The 17,190-nt window shown below is 42.6% G+C and overlaps 1 protein-coding gene across 1 annotated transcript in view; it reads right to left on the reverse strand.

Moving 5' to 3' along the window:
- The window catches only part of MINDY3 (MINDY lysine 48 deubiquitinase 3), a 468,791-nt gene that overhangs the window by 74,178 nt on the left and 377,423 nt on the right, over window positions 1-17,190 (reverse strand). The window contains exon 13 of the mRNA XM_030199997.1: window positions 6,880-6,952. Coding sequence (XP_030055857.1) covers window positions 6,880-6,952 — 73 coding nt within the window. The remainder of the gene's footprint in view (window positions 1-6,879; window positions 6,953-17,190) is intronic.

Below are 17,190 nucleotides of genomic sequence, written 5' to 3' on the forward strand. Positions count from 1 at the left end.
CATTCCTATATATATTAATGATTGTGCAGTTACACGTGTTGATCTTTGTGATATATCTTGTCGAAGAGATAAGTTTTCAGTAGTTTACGGAAATTGGTCAATTCATGGACCGTTTTCAGGTTGTGTGGTAGTGCATTCCATAGCTGTGTGCTCATATAGGAAAAGGTAGATGCGTGCATTAATTTGTATTTCAGACCTTTACAATTGGGAGGATGAAGATTGAGGAATGTGCGAGAAGATTTTATTGCGTTCCTGGGTGGTAGTTCTATTAGGTCTGATATGTAGGCTGGGGCGTCTCCATGGATGATTTTATGGACTAGGGTACAAGTTTGAACGTGATGCGTTCTTTAAGTGGGAGCCAGTGTAGTTTTTCTCGTAGGGGTGTCGCGTATTCATATTTTGATTTGCCGAATATTAATCTGGCTGCCGTGTTCTGGGCTGTCTGGAGTTTTTTAAGTATTTGTTCTTTGCAGCCAGCGTATAGTGAGTTACAATAATCCAGATGACTGAGTACTAGTGATTGTACCAGATTGTGGAAGACAGACCTTGGAAAAAATGGTTTAATTCTTTTTAGTTTCCACATTGAGTGAAACATCTTTTTAGTTATGTTTGTCGCATGATTCTCAAGTGTTAGGTGTCGATCAATGGTGACTCCAAGAATTTTTAGGGTGTCTGAAACTGGTAGGTTTAGTTTAGGTGTGTTGATTATCTCAAGGGGTTAAGCTCTTTGATTGCTAACTTAGAGAGGGGCCTACTAAAAGTCCTTGAAGGGATAGGTAACCTAGTCTCTGGCTTCCACCATTCTCTCTGCCCATATAGCCATCAGGCCTCTATATCCTACCATACGTGGGCTTATTGCTCGCTCTTTCGGGACTACCACTGGCCCAACGTGGCTGCCAGCGGTAGTCCGCCCCGAGTGTACATCATTTCCAGGGGAAAAAGAAAACCCCCGGAAATGGCATGTGCAGCGGTAACCCGGCAGTAATTGTGCATCACCGCGTGCTGCCTGGTTATTGCCAGGTTAGCGCTGGAACCCTTATCACCACCTCAATGGGTGGCGATAAGGGCTCCCGCGCTAACCCAGTGGTAATCGGGCATTGCCACGTGCTGCCTGGTTACCACTGGGTTAGCGCGCGAGCCCTTATCGCCCTCTCAATGGGTGGCAGTAAGGGCTCCCTGTCGCATGGCCATGTGGTACGAGTTCTTTTACCGCATGGCCATGTGTGCTGGAGGCTTTTTTTTACCCACTGCAGTAAAAAGGGCCCTGGTACGTGGGAAAAACGACCCCTGCTGCCAGCAAAGGGCCCTTTTTCCCGCAGCTTGGTAGAAGGGCCCCAGTCTGTTAGACCAGAGGTTCCCAACTGGCATGCTACAGAGAAACACCCGGTGTGCTGCAAAATGTGGCTGCTAGCAGAGGTGAAGACGGAGGTAGGCCAGGGCAGCTGACAGCAGTCTTCCTTTCTCTTCCCCTATATCTTCTGCCCTTACTCTCCTCCCAGGAAGTGGATAGGGGATCAACAGGCAGTACTTCTTACCTGCTGTTGCTGACTCCCCTACTAGTTTCCTTTAGTTTCCATCCTCTCACTCTGTCAGACTGTCAAAGTAATGCTTTGATGTTTCTCTTATATATACTATCTGCTACCACATTTGCTTATTTCCGATCTGACGAAGAAGGGCAACCTTCAAAAGCTAATCAAGAAATGTATTAAGTTATGTCCAATAAAAAAGGTATCATCTTATTTTCTTTTCCATGTTTTATTTTGTTTGATTTCTATTGATAACCTTTAGAATTGGGAACTACATGGGGTCAGGTCTCAACACGATTTTGGGGCCCAGCATAGTTTTGACTTCAGGAGAAAGCTGGAAGAGAAAGAGGCAGTGGGAAGAGAAAGAGGCAGTGGCAACAGCAGGAAGGAGAGCTGCTTTCTTGATTACTCTTGCTGGATAAAAGGAAAGGACAGGCAAGGTGACAAACAGTGAGGAAGAGGGAACAGAATATGATGCTGGAGGTGGGAGAAAAGGTGGTGTTGCTATATGTTGGAAGGAGAGATGCTGCTGCTGTCAGGGGCTGGGAGAAGGAAAGGCAAAGTGATGTCAGCATTATGCGAATGATATTTAATTATTGTTTTAGTATCTGATTTTGTTTCAGTTCTGTAGTTCCTGGTATATGCACCTGTCTTAATTCTTGTATGTCTCATAGAACCTAATATTAGGGACTGGGTAACTAACAAATATTGAGAATAGAATGTCAGAGGATATGATGGGGGAAAAAAGTATGAGGATGGTGTGTGATGGCAAAGTTAATCCAGTGCTGGATGTGCCACAACAAATTATGGGAATCACTGTGTTAGACCACACTCATATAACTGATGAGGTGGGTAGGAGAAGCCTTTTAAACATGGTAATATTTAGTTTGCCTTTTTGAAGAGTTTGTGCTAGACCTCTCTTTTATTTCTGTAGCGCCGGAGTGTACCTGGTGGTAATCACTGCCTGGCTACCGCCAGGTTAATGTGGGAGCCCTTACCGCTACCTCAACTAGTGACGGTAAGGGCCCCCTCCCCGAAATGGCCACGCAGCAAGTGCTTTACTTGCCACCCATCCATTTCCTGTCAGAAAGCGAGACTTCCTTTTTACCAGCTGCGGTAGGAGGTCTCGGCGCTTGTGTAAAACATGTACCAGCGCCGGTCCCCTTTTGCCACAGCTTGGTAAAAGGGGCCCTAGGTGTAGAAAAGAATAGGGATGGATAGGACCATGGAAGAGTACTGCAAAGGGGAAAGGGTGATCATGGAATGGGGGCAGAGGAGATGGAGAGAAATGTAGGGAGGTGAGAGCTGTATGTACAGGAGATGATGCAGAGAAACAATAGAACAGAGAAATACTTGAGAAAGAGGGGGAGGGATAAACATAAAATCTGGAGAAGAGAAAAATAATAAGGGGAGGAATTTGGAAGGAGCAGAATGGAGGATATAAGACAGGGAAGAAGCACGGGAATGATGATACAGTATGACATCTGTTCTTTGCCCATGCATGTCATATAGGAAATTTAGTCAACATTCCTTTTTTCACCCCTCCCAACCCCTCAAAATACCAGAGTGCTTTAGTTTAGTGATGGTTGCAGGCATGGGTGCAGGAGGAAAGTAGGGTTCAGTCTAATATATAGTATCTGGGGAAAGAAGAATGAGGGATATAACTAAGTGCAGACAGTTGGGGAGGAATTCAGATGTGAAAGACTGAAGGGTTGAGAAGATACAGAAGAGCTGGCATGAAGGATGAAAGAGAAAGGGAGGGTAGAAGGGACAAAGGAGCTAATTAGTAAAGACAGAAAGATATGGATGGAATGGGTAGGTGCAAATGGGTTAAAGAAGAAGGAGTGAGAAAGAGGAAAGGGATTGTATTTGGTATGGAACAGGCGATACAAACAGAAGAATGGCATAGTGCAGTGGTTCCCAAACCTGGTCCTGGAGGCACCCCAGCCAGTCAAGTTTCCAGGATATCCACAATGAATATTCATGAGAGAGATCTGCATGCACTACCTCCACTGTATGCAAATTTCTCTCATGAATATTCATTGTGGGTATCGTGAAAACTCGACTGGCTGGGGTGCCTCCAGGACCAGGTTTGGGAACCACTGGTACAATGCACAGTGAAAGATTAGAGGGTAGATGTAAAGCAAGACTGAAAGAGTAGAAACATTTCGTGGAGGGGAAGATAGGCAGTGAGGCTACAGTGAGAGAGGACGGGGAAAAGAAAAAGGGTAAAAAAAAAAAAAAAGAATTGCAATGTTAAAACACCAGAAAAACCAAGAAAGCTGAAATGTACAAGACATGAGCTAGGTGAAATTAAAAAACTTTTTTTCTCCAGTGTTCCTTCTTTAAACTATACTTTTCCTTTCTTAGGGGCAACTAATTCAGAGAACTGACACTGTATTTAAATTCAATCAGACAGCGGATGAGGGCCAACCATAAGAAATTAAATATTGCTAAAACTCAGATTTTATTTTTGCCTAGCTATCCCTGCTCAGATATTACAACTTCTTTTGCTATGAACCCTATTGTGGATACAATTCAGAATTTAGGGATAATTATAGATTTCTCACTCAGTATGAAATTTCCTGTTCTTAAAACTGTCAAAGATGTCTTTATTTTTAAATTGAGAATGTTAAGACGATTAAAACATTTGCTCAGTCCAGAGAACTTTCGCATGGTGATCCACAGTATTATTTCTTCTTGTTTTGACTATTGTAACAGTCTCCTTGTGGGAATACGCAAGAATCAGAAGAAAGCTCTTCAGATAGCACATGATTCAGTAGCAAGGGTTTTAATGGGGTTGTAGCCAGTTCAGTCATACTTCGCCTATCTTAAAACAACTTCACTGGCTCCCTATAGAGTACAGGATTAGATTTACGATATTATGCATTGTTTTTATAATCTGTTTGAAGCAAGTTTCTGTGATTATTGCTATGAAATTCCGTATTTATCAACCTATACAAGTATTAAGGTCCAAAAATAGAGCTTTATTGGAAGTTACATCACAAAATAAAATCAGATTGGAAGAATATCAATCATCAATACTGTATGTTATTGGACCACAACTTTGGAATAATTTGCCAGAGGATACTAGGAATTATTAGGAAAGGGTTGATAAATAAGACCAAAAATACTGTAACGCCTCTGTATTGCTTCATGATGCAACCTCACCTTGAGTACTGCATTCAATTCTGGTCGCTGTATCTTAAAAAAGATATAGCAGAGTTAGAAAAAGTTCAAAGAGCAACCAGAATGATAAAGGGGATGGAACTCCTCTCATATGAGGAAAGGCTAAAGAGGTTAGGTTTCTTCAATTTAGAAAAGAGATGACTGAGGGGAGATCTGATTGAGGTCTATAAAATCCTGAGTGGTGAAGAATGAGTTTAACTGAATCAATTTTTTACTCTTTCAAAAAGTACAAAGACTAGGGGGACACTCAATGAAGTTACATTGAAGGAGAAAATATTTTTTCATTCAACACAATGAATAGTTAAGCTTTGGAATTTGCTGCTGGAGGATGTGTGTAATAGAAGTGAATTTTAAACATTGTTTTTCAACTCTGCCTTGACCGACATTGCACTCGGGGGTCTGTATTTTTGATTAGAAGTAATTCTGTTTAAAAATTAACTTTGTGTGAAAATAAGTTGGAATGTAGAAGATAAGACACAGCTCTAATTAATTTCGTATGTGAAGGGAGAGGTGGAGACTCTTTCGAGTTCAGACTGACCACCTGGACTGAGAAACATGTGACCACATTCCCACAGTATGGCTTGTTTACCAAAACAGAGAAATTCTCAAGCATTCTGTAATTTTCCCTAGCTCTGAACATGAGTTCTAAGCCTAATAAAAAGGGGGGCCTTTCACAGTGAAGCTGGAAGCTCATCTATGGGTGGACACATCGCATAGAACCAGACTCCTGGTTATCAGACTCCGGCTTAGCTGAAAAAGGGGCTTCTCTCAGCTGATGTAAAGAGCCTGGATGTAGAGATTAAGGACCAGTGATGATGTATGTATAATGTTGTTTACTGCTTCTTTTCCTGGTCTAGAAACTCCTAGCATTGCTTGGATGTAGGGACCAGTGATGTAATGATTGTTTCTTTTTAACTACAGATAGGGAAGTATTGTTTCTTTTCAGTTATGATCATTGTGTATATAGCTTAATCATTGTGTATTTTAGAACCTCTAATAAAAGTCTCATTTACCTAATACGAATCCAAAAGAATCCACAGTAATTACTGAGTGTGTCAGTAAAGCAGGCTGTAAAACCAGGTCATAACAATGTGGTAACAGTGGTTAGTGTATCTGGGTTTAAAACAGGTTTGGACATGATCCTAGAGTTAAAGTCCACAGTCTGTTATTGAGATAAGCATGGGGAAGAGTGGCATTGGTAGAATGAAATGTTGCTACTATTTGGGTTTCTGCAAGGTACTTGTGACCCGGATTGGCCACTTTTGGAAATAGAATACTAGGCTAGATGGATCATTGGCCTGACCCAGTATGGCTATTCTTATGTTCTTACGAGACAGGTGCAAATCTGGGAGTATTTAAAAAAGAACTTAAAGTATTTTTGTGTCAACAGGCATACATTAGAGTTTAAGATGAGACATAATTTATTAAAATACAGGTGCAAGATTTTTTTTTTAATTTGAGAAGAGGAAAGTGGGGATCTGATGTTGGATTCTGTTGTATGTAATTTGTTTGTTTTTAGAAATTATGGGGCCCTTTTACTAAAAAGTGCTAAGCAGCCTGTGCTATGACGAGCGCATGAGTTTCCCCACATGCTGAGGCTACTTTACCACAGCTGTAAAATATTCGATTTCCTCAATTAATGGCCACATGCTACTTTCCCAATTAGCGCATGGCCATTAGCCCCTGAGCCCTTACCGACGCCTATTTAGTAGGTGGCGAGGGTTCACGCACTAACCATGCATTAATTGGTAGGCATGCAGCAATGTAGCTCCGCTAACTGATTAGCACTGGGCATGCCTACCCTCTTTCCCCTAAACACGCCCCCATAGCTAAGAAAATAAAAAGTATCTTTTTGCATATGGGAAGTGTGTGCAGATGCCAACAGTACCACAAAACGCCTGAATGCGCTCCATGGTAGTGCATTTTCCTGCATGGTAAGCACATGTTACTGCTTACCACCGCTTAGTAAAAGGACCCCAATGTATGTAAATGACTGTAATCTGCCAAGAACATTTGAGATTGTGCGGATTATAAATGTTATAAATAACCCTAAATATTTCATTAAAATATTCAGTGAAGCCTCATATGCACCGTCTTGACTTCTGAAACAAAATGCACTTTAGCTATGGAAAAATTAATGGATATGAAAAACATTTCTACTTACTACTCGGGTTCTGACACAAGATCGAGAGTCTTCAGTACATCCTCTAGTAACATATCTGGGATAAATCCATTATCTGTAGAAGTACACAATAACGGTAAATTAAAATGTATTTTTACTTCTAGTTTATGTAATAAATGTAAAAGTCAAGACTTTAATAAAAAAATAAACATTTTTAAAAATAAAATATTGCTTCCCTTCTGCCAGGATTGTAGCAGCAATAGAGCAGAAAAAAACCCAAGTTTTAAAAACAATTTATTTCTTTGCTGCTATATTAGTGTATGACTCCCTCACACAGGTATGTTTTTTTTCCATGTTTCTCATCTGTCTATTAGACTATAAGCTTCAAGAAGCAGGGCACGTTTACTATGTGTATCTATACACCACTGTTGGTAAGACTATAACAACAGATGTGGCAAGTTTATGATGGCTTCAGTGCACTTCTGCCATAAGCCCTTCTTGACTGAAGAATTGGAGGAGATATTTCTGATTCCCACCCAATTAGAGACAGTATGGGCTACCAAGGAGCCATGAATGTTGAATAAACAGAAAGTGCATATGGACAAACATACACACGCACATACACACACAAAACAAACAAAAAAAACAACAACCTATTTAAACATTAAGTGTTATACATTTGAATGTATATAAAAGCATGTTCATCAATCCAGAACTATGTTCCTCATGTTACTTTCATTGACTCTATTTTTATTACCTTAGCCTGTCTCTCAGAACCCAAAACCTCTTCATTCCTAGTTCATCTCTCCTATGCTTCTATATTGGATTCTTTACTGTAGAGCAGGATTCTCAATTAGAGAGCTGCACAGAAATGAGGACTCTGGGAATCCCGTGGAACCTGCGGAATTCACGCGGGGATGGAAGTTACCATGGGATTCCTGTACAGATAGAAGTTGCTGTGGGATTCTTGCAGGATTCTAGTCAAAATCTCTGGGGACTTCATAATGAGGCTTGGAATGCACTGGAAGAGGCAACTGGAGCACCAGAATGAGGCTTGGAATGCTCAGAGAGGCAGCTGGAACACCAAACTGAGGTATGGAACACTCATTGGCTGAATAGTGAATACCATCCAAAAAACCAAGGAGGCTGTTGGTTGGGAAGAAACAGAGGGCTGCGAGCAGATAAATAATAATGTTGACTCCAGAGGGTATTGGGGGGGGGGGGGGGGGGGGGATGGAGGAGATTGTGGGGATGGATGGATCTTAGTGGATACAGGTGGGTATGGGTTAGACTTCACTGGTGATGAGTGGGGATGAATGAAATTTCTGTCCTCGTGCAAATCTCTACTCAACCCAGTCTTTGGGACACACTTAGAGGCATATTTTCAAAGCACTTTGGGAGGCTAAGTTCCATAGGTTTCTATGGAACTTTGGGAGGCTAAGTGCTTTGAAAATAAGCCTATTAGCCAGTCAGGTTTTCTGGATATCCACAATAAACATGCCTAGCTAGGTATGTCAAAGGACTGGGATGACAACTCTTGCTTTAAAGTCTTGCCATCCTTTATGTATTCGGTTGGCCTCTATTCTCTGCTTCATCTTGGTCCTTGTTTCATAATTTTAAGCACAATTTTCAAAAACATGCACAATGTGTAAATAGTGAGGTACATCCATCACCTATCTGAAAACTGGCCCCTCTCAGTAGGGCTGGAAGCATATGGATTGCTCTGCTACATAAGGACTTTTAGCCATATTTTGAGATGGTGACAAACAGAAAGAAAATCATTTTAACTGTATTTTATATACAATTAACAGTAGACCTTAAGGAAATGTATGTATGTTTGTAGGGAAACTACGTAGGTTATAGATGGTATAAACATTTTTCAATCAATCAATCAATAATAGGGTAATTTAATAACATGGTGCCTAGGTTAATAAAGACAGTGGCTATGTATTTTTATAAAATACTAGCACAAATCCTATAGAAATCAAACTCAGACTGAATGCATGGACATTAAGGCAGGTGTAAATGTTACCATGCACCTTACACATATAGGGCCAGATTCTACATAACGCGCCTACAAAATCCATGTGGTAAACATTTCCACCACTTCTATAAGTGGCACCTAGATTTAGGAGGTACATTATATAGAATACACTTAGTTGATATCCCAGTGCCTAAAACTAAACGCGTCCATTTAATGAAAACGTGGAGCGTAAATTTATTCACACTGTGCATAAATTTTGGAAAGACCACAAAATGCCCATTTCCCTGCTTATAGCCACACCCCTTTTGAACTGTGTGCATTTGAATTTAGGCACAGTTTAGTACAGAATATGCTTAGCGAGTTGTGTGCATAAATTCTAATTATTTCCAATTAGTGCTTATTATTGCTCAAGTGCTGTCATCAACGCAGATCAACTTAAGCCAATTAAGTTATGAACATTATTAACAGAATATGCCTGGATTTCGGAACAGACCTCTAGGCATGCTATATAGAATCCGGGGCATAGCACAGATTCTATATATGTTGCTCAAAACTGAATGCGGGGAATTGAGCATATTTAAATATCTGCAAAATAGGTTTCAAAAATAGCGATTTGAATGTTTTTGCAAGCAAAACGTCCAAGTGCCACTTTTTAAAACTTTTTTTCTTTTGAAAATGAGCCCCATAGTAACCTATGGAACTTTGTAAGTCCAAGCGTTTTAAAAATGAGCCCCCATTTATGTTATCGAAACAGCATTTTAAACTTAAAAATTGTTTATATTCAAGTTGTTTTTGTGATTCTTAAGGCATTGAGGGAGTATTTTACAAAGCCGCAGTAGCATTTTTAGCGGGCGCTGATTAGTGAGCACTAAACGCTAGAGACACCCGTAGGAATATATGGGCGTCTCTAGCATTTAGTGCACACTTATTTTTAGTGCGGGCTAAAAACGCTAGCATACCTTTGTAAAAGGCCCAACTTAGAGCACCGTGGAAGCAAACAAAGCAGATCAGTCAATAGTACAGTTCAAAATTTTATTATAAAATAATCGCCCAACACAGATGTGTTTTGCCCATAAGGGCTGCATCAGGGGCTTGAATGCGAAGCAAGCTAAAGCAAAACAGCAAGACAAAAAAACCAGCAAATAGACTTCCTCCAGGACGGAGTCTATAAACAGACTCCCAGGAATGACAGCATATGGACACGGTCATCTGTCATTCCTGGGAGTGTGTTTATAGACTCCATCCTTGAGGAAGTCTATTTGCTGTTTTTTTGTCCTTCAGGGGTGTAACCGGACTTGACATTTTGGGGGAGCCCCAGAGTTAACATGGGGGACTAGGCATATAGGTGTGAGTAGTGCTTGGTATACTCCTAAATAATGCCTTAGAGTGCACTTGATAACAGATTTCCAAGTAAACAGTCTGTCCTGTATCAACATAAGCCACATACACACTTATGGAAACCTTGGAAACACTGACATCTATATTAATAATTCTCACCTCAAACATTCTGAAGCTCACTCTGTGGCAGGGAAACCCTGGAGCCCTGCACTTAGGCTGTCACCACTCACTGTCACTCATGCACCACTCACTCTGATAGACCCGCCCACAGCCATGCCCCTTCCGCACATAATTTCCTACCTCAACGTTCTAATGAAGCTGCAACTTCCGGTTTGTGAGGTGCCAGAGATCAGAATTTAGCCCCATTGCTGTTTGCCCCGCCCTTGCGTCAAACGTAATGACGTCGAGGGCGGAGCTATGACACTTGACCAATAGCATCGCTCCGCCCTCAACGTCATCACGTTTGACGCAAGGGCGGGGCATACATCGATTTACTACGCGACGACGAACCGAGGGAGTGAGCCAGGCAGGCTGTAGGTCACAGGCAGCGAGGGAGCCAGCCAGCCACTCTCTACGTCGCGGGGCGGGTCGCCGGCCGGGGCGGAGCGCCCACGACCACCCTGAAGCACAGAGGGTAAGTCCAGCAACAAGGGGAAGGGGATGGGAATGAAAGCGCCTTGCTAGCGCCCGTTTCATTGGCCTCAGAAATGGGCCTTTCTTACTAGTTTTTAAATAAAGCTGCATTATCCCATAACTTAAACTCTGCCATTATAGTAGACTTGAGACTGGTCAACCTTTCAACACACATCACAGTATCCTGGAAAATAATTACTGCAGTGGTACATATCAACATTGCTTTATAACAAATATAAAATGGCTTATTAAGCTGTATTAATAAAGTAAATCTTCCAGTCCTTTCCTCTGGTTTTACTGCTTTCTCTCCTTTTTGAAGCTGACATTAACCAGTTCAAGACCCTGGAGTTCCGGACAGTATTCCTTCCACCCCTTTCTTCTTATTGTATATATTTAGCGAGTATCTATCCCTCCCAGCTCTGTGGTTCAGCCACAATACCTTAGAAGGAACAAAACACCCAAGGCTGCCTTTAGGTGTCCGTTATTATGGGGAATTACATCTATTTCTCTGTAATACCTAGACTTCTGTTCCAGCAGAGCAGTGCACGCACTCTGAGTAATACAGAAGCTAAGTAAGTAAGAGAAAACTACAGATACGAGAAATAATCTTATAAAGTTTTTATTACTCACCAAATAAATGCAATACAGGATCAATAGGAAAAGCAATATAAGCATAGGATTTCTCATAGGAAGCTCAGACTTGTGACACAATCAGTTAACACAGTATCTGAATACTTCCCAGATTGCTCTTTATTAGATACCTCATTGAGTATTTGTACAATTAACAGATCAGTGATATCTCACTAAGAGTACAGAATATTGCTACACTAGTAAAAAAGGGCCGTTTCTGACACAAATGAAACGGGCGCTAGCAAGGTTTTCCTTGGAGTGTGTATGTTTGGGTGAGTATGTGTGAGATTGACTGTGTGTGAGAGAGAGAGAGTGAATGTGTGTGTGTTTTTCTTTTTTGTGTGTTTGTTGCTTATGTGGAAGGTTGGTTTTTCCTTTTTTGTGTGTGTGTGGGTGTGGGTGTGGGTGGGTGGGTGGGGGGGGGGGGGGGGGGGGTGTAGCTCCTGTAAGTACTTGGGAACCTGCCTGCCAAGTCGTTAATATGCCTATGCTCTGGTGAGCTGTGTTTGCAATTTTGAACTGCATGTGTATTTCTGTGGAAGGTTGCGTTTTGATGTGTTTTTTTTTGGGGGGGGGAGAGTGGGGTGGGGAGGAAGTTCCTTTAAGCACATATGTATAGACATGCACACACCAGAACATGAATCCATATACACATTGTACAAATGAACAACTTCTACAGAGTATATCCAAAACTTAATTTTTATTTTCTCATTTCCATCTCCCAAAATTAGACAGAAGATGTACAGATCAGTAGAACCCAAAACAGTCTAAAACAAGTCAGAAACAACAGAGTTTATACCTAACTGTTCCACCACCTTAGGATTCACTTTTGGGTTTAAAAAGCAAAACCATGTGCATATAAGGACTGGATAAACAAATAAAAACAAAGTTTAAAGCAAATACCTTTAATATGTATACTCGGAGGGGCATTTTCGAAAGGGACGTCCACGTTTCAATTTGGACGTCCTCGCAAAACGTCCCTATCCAGGGGCGGGGAAACCTGTATTTTCAAAACAAGATGGACGTCTATCTTTTGTTTTGATAATACGGTCAGGGACGTCCAAATCTTGAAATTTGGTCGTCCCTAGACATGGACATTTCTGATTTTCAGCAATTTTCGAAACCAAGGACGTCCATGTCAGAAACAACCAAATGCAAGCCATTTGGTCGTGGGAGAAGCCAGCATTTGTTGTACACTGGTCCCCCTGACATGCCAGAACGCCAACTGGGCACCCAAGGGGGCACTGAAGTGGATTTCATAAATTGCTCACAGGTACATAGCTCCCTTACTTTGTGTGCTCAGCCCCCAAAACCACCCCCCAAAACCCACTACCCACAACTGTACACCACTACCATAGCCCTTACGGATGAAAGGGGGCACCTAGATGTGGGTACAGTAGGTTTCTGGTGGGTTTTGGAGGGCTCGCTGTTTCCTCCACAAACGTAACAGGTAGGGGGGATATGGGCCTGGGTCCGCCTGCCTGAAGTGCACTGCACCCACTAAAACTGCTCCAGGGACCTGCATACTGCTGTCATGGACCTGAGTATGACATCTGAGACTGGCATACAGGCTGGCAATCAATATTTTGAAAGATATTTTTTGAGGTTAGGAGGGGGTTAGTGACCACTGGGGAAGTAGGGGGAGATCATCCCCAATTTTCTCCAGTGGTCATCTGGTCATTTCGGGCAACTTTTTTCTGCCTTGGTCGTAACAAAAACACGACCAGGTAAAGCCATTCAAGTGTTCGTCAGGGACGTCCTTGTTTCTTTCAATTATGGGTCAAGGACGTCCAAATGTTAGGCACACCCAAGTCCCGCCTTTGCTATGCCTCCGACACACCACCTTGAACTTTGGCCGTCCCTGCGACGAAAAGCACTTGGGGACGTCCAAAATCAGTTTTGGATTATACTGATTTGGACGACCCTGGGAGCAGGACGTCCATCTTCCAATTTATGTCGAAAGATGAGTGTCCTTCTCTTTTGAAAATGAGACCATTGGTAGCAATAATTAAACAGTGATGGAATACTCACATAGCAAACAGCCTTAGCCAATAGATTTATTTTCTATTGAACATAATTAACTTTGTATGAACTTGGCAGCTAATAGTGTGCTGAACTGGACAGAACTTCTGAATGATGGAAGTACTTCCTTCATTATTCAATACCTCTCTGTGAAATTGTAGTAATAAAAAACGCCAAGTGCATTTTTATAATATACCACTGCATACCATAAAACAAAGGAGCAAGTAACCACATGCCATCTTTTTCTTTTGATGTAGGCACAGAAAAAAAAGATGACAAATGCTTACATGTCTCAACATAATTAATGATTTTTTTAATTGTACTTATAAATAGTATGTCTGATTGTTAAGCACCTGATACTCATAACATGATGTCTGTTTTGGTGGCCCTTTACCAGGTTAAAACATCTCTGCACAAATACAGGGAGTCCCTATAACACAATGATTTACAATTTATAACTAATTACTATTCTAACAGTCCGGATGAAGCTCCTCTGTGTACATTCATATGCTGCACCGGCATGCTTGAAAATATAAGTGAGATCAAATAAAAATGCTACCAACGATAAAGAAAGACACCGTGGATAGAGCATCTCATAGGTTTGGCTTGCTTTGTTTACGGTGAATGGGGATGATTGCTGCATAGGAGAGGAAAAGGGAGACCAACCTCATGGGCTTCAGACATCATACCGTTTCCTATTCTCAATTTAAACTCCTTGCTCAGCTCTCTGCTACTCACTCCCTTCTGGCTCCCTACACCGCTGCCCTTCTTCTATTTTATGGGCCATTGACAGCATCAGTGAAGTAAGCACCCTGCCTTTAGCTGGCCTGGAAACTCTGCCTCTGTGGGAGAGAAATTGTAGCAGAGGGAAAGCTTCTGGGCCGCCAAAGGCAGTGTGCGTACCTCGATGACGCTGCTGGCGGCCCGTAAAATTGAAGGACAGCTGTGCAGGGAGCAGGAGGGCAGCCAGTAGTGCCAAAAACACGGGCACTTGACTGTCCACCAGGGTTGGGGGGGCCTGGGCCCCCAAGGCCATACAGAAAATGATGAAATCCTAGACATAGATAACTGCAGCTGAGAGATGAAATAGTGTACAAAGTTTCAAGAGTGCGATAGCATGCTACAAGATTTATTTCAGTGTAGCCAAACTCCATCTTATCATGAAATAGTCTAGTCCTATTCTTCTAATTCTCCACCATAATGCAGTTTGGCACTTTTTCTCTTACAGAATGTACTAGGATGGATGTCAGAAGCCTAGGACTACAACATTATAATTTCATGACAAGGAATCATACTGGTAACACAACATTTCCCAATGATTAATGAGTGAATTATATCTGAGGGACATCCAGCATACTACTGAAAATGTAATCTAGATAATTTAAGAGGGGTTGGGAGAAAAGGAAGTTACTCACCTTTAGCAGTGCTTCCCCGAGGACAGCAGGATGACATCCCTTGATGGAACCCAAGTGCGGATGCTATCCAGCATTTCTGTACTTTTTATAAGCCTTTGGCAGGCCTGCACTGCCCATGCATGAGTGCCTTCATGCCAGCATAAAGAATACAACTCCTAGCGGAGGTGGAAGGGTATGTGAGAATACTAGTCCTGCTGTCCTCAAATACCATCTGCTACAGGTGAGTAACTTCAATTTCTGTGAGGACAGCAGGACACTACCTTCTCACATGAGGGAATCCCTATCTACCAGGCTCACTGAAAAACAAACAAACAATGGTCAATAGGGACTTGCAACTGCCCCCAACAACCTTCACGGATCACCAGAGACATCAGGTAGGCCTGGGGGGGGGGGGGGGAGGGCCTATCTTAGACCTCAGGGGGGTTGGGGTGGCTCATTCAGGGGCAGGGGCTTTAAGTATCACGAGCCGTGGGAAGGGTAGTACGGAGGGGGCTCTTTGGGAGGCTGGGAAGGGGATAACAGAGCTTTCAGGGGAAAGGAAAAATTATGTTCTTACCTGATAATTTTCTTTCCTTTAATCATACCAGACCAGTCCAGACTAATGGGTTGTGTCCATCTACCAGCGGAAGGAGACAGAGAAAATAGTTCCAAGTAAACCGCCCCTTAAGGGTATCGTGCAGCCTGGAATGTTCAGTATTTCGAATAGCCTAGCAATGGTGCCCTGAAGTCTAGAAGAAAACACAATTAATACCAAACAGGCAAACTCTTGGAGCCAATATGCAGAACCTCACTATTCCTGCTTGGCCGAAGGCAACTGCAACCTCCCCTCACAGTAAAGTAAGCGGGAGGGAATGGTCCATATCGAGCTTGCTCAAGCATATAGAGATCTACCCCTGAATCCGGGGAAAGAACTCTGTGATCCCAAGTAATAGGAGTCATACAGAGCTGGCACAACAACAAGTGGCAGGAGATTAAATAGAGAAGATGAAGTAGGCAGTGCTGTAGGACATCCCACCGTATTGAAGAGTCGTGGAACAGCCAGGGATACTAAAGGAAACAAACACTCTGACACACTTTAGCCAGGGAGGGCATCTGGACTGGTCTGATTAAAGGAAAGAAAATTATTAGGTAAGAACATAATTTTTCCTTCCTTGTCATCTACACCAGACCAGTCCAGACTAATGGGATGTAGCAAAGCAGTTTCCCAAAGAAGGCAGGACAAAAGATGAATGCAGAAGGTTGAACATCAGCAAAGCTATACACACAGCAAAAACTGATCAGCAGAAAAGGATCTGAATATCTGAACCACCAGGCTACCAAAATGGAACAGCGTTAGGCACTAGAAAAGGAACTGAAGCCATAGGACATAAAACAAAGATCCTGAGCAAAAGAAAAACTACGTACCCCTGTCCCGAGTGTAGCAAAAGAAGTAGCAAAGATACTCATGCCAAAGGACCCCCCCCCCCCTTGGAAGGAAAGCAACAGTCTTATCCGAGGAACAATGAGAAGAATCATCTCTCCTAGACCAGGATTCACTTCTCCGAACCCTGGCAGGTCAGAGACTAACTCTCAAACCTGCCGGTCTGCCCTGAGTCCAAGATGGTCAGAGGAAGCGACCCTAACAAGTACTAGAAGTATGCAACCCCAAACAGTGCGCCACACTTCACAGAAGGAAGGAAGCAAGGCCCAGGAACCACCCAGACCCGCGCCTAGTGAGAGAATCAAACTCTACAGAACAAGAAGAGACTCCAGAGTCAAGAGAACCAACTAACTGGAGTGCTAGTCTCTCCAGGAGAGCCATGAAGAAAAGGGCAGCAGCATTTCCAAGTTACAAGCGTAGAAAGACAGCACTCCTAAACCAGCTCGCTCTGGACTTAGGGATGAAAGAACAGAGCCAAGAGAACAAAAGGAGACAAAAAGAAAGAGAGTTGAGAGCCACACTGTGAAGTAAAGACCCACAAGCTACAAAAGGAGCAAAGAGAAATTCAAACTCCAGCAATAGAGAAGCTTCTCGCCAGCCACCAAGTGACTACGACAAGAAAAAGTGCCACGGGAATGGTAACTAACAGGAGACAAGGCAGCCTTGCCTAGCAATCTAAACTGCAGAATCCCAATGCTGTCGAGAAGTTACTGTATCCAACCCTAAGAGAAGAGCTGGGGTTGACCGACAAGGTGAAATAGTGCCCAACAGGCAGAGGTAAAAATATGCTCCACAGTCAGAGGCTGAACTGTGCTCAAGGGGCAGAAACGAAGCTGTGCTCATCAGGCAGAATAGGATCCGTGCTCAACGACAAATGGATTTGCACGGAAAGCACACAACTGAGCCATGCA

This window comes from Microcaecilia unicolor, chromosome 1 (genome assembly GCF_901765095.1).
Source record: "Microcaecilia unicolor chromosome 1, aMicUni1.1, whole genome shotgun sequence".
Classification (NCBI taxonomy): domain Eukaryota; kingdom Metazoa; phylum Chordata; class Amphibia; order Gymnophiona; family Siphonopidae; genus Microcaecilia; species Microcaecilia unicolor.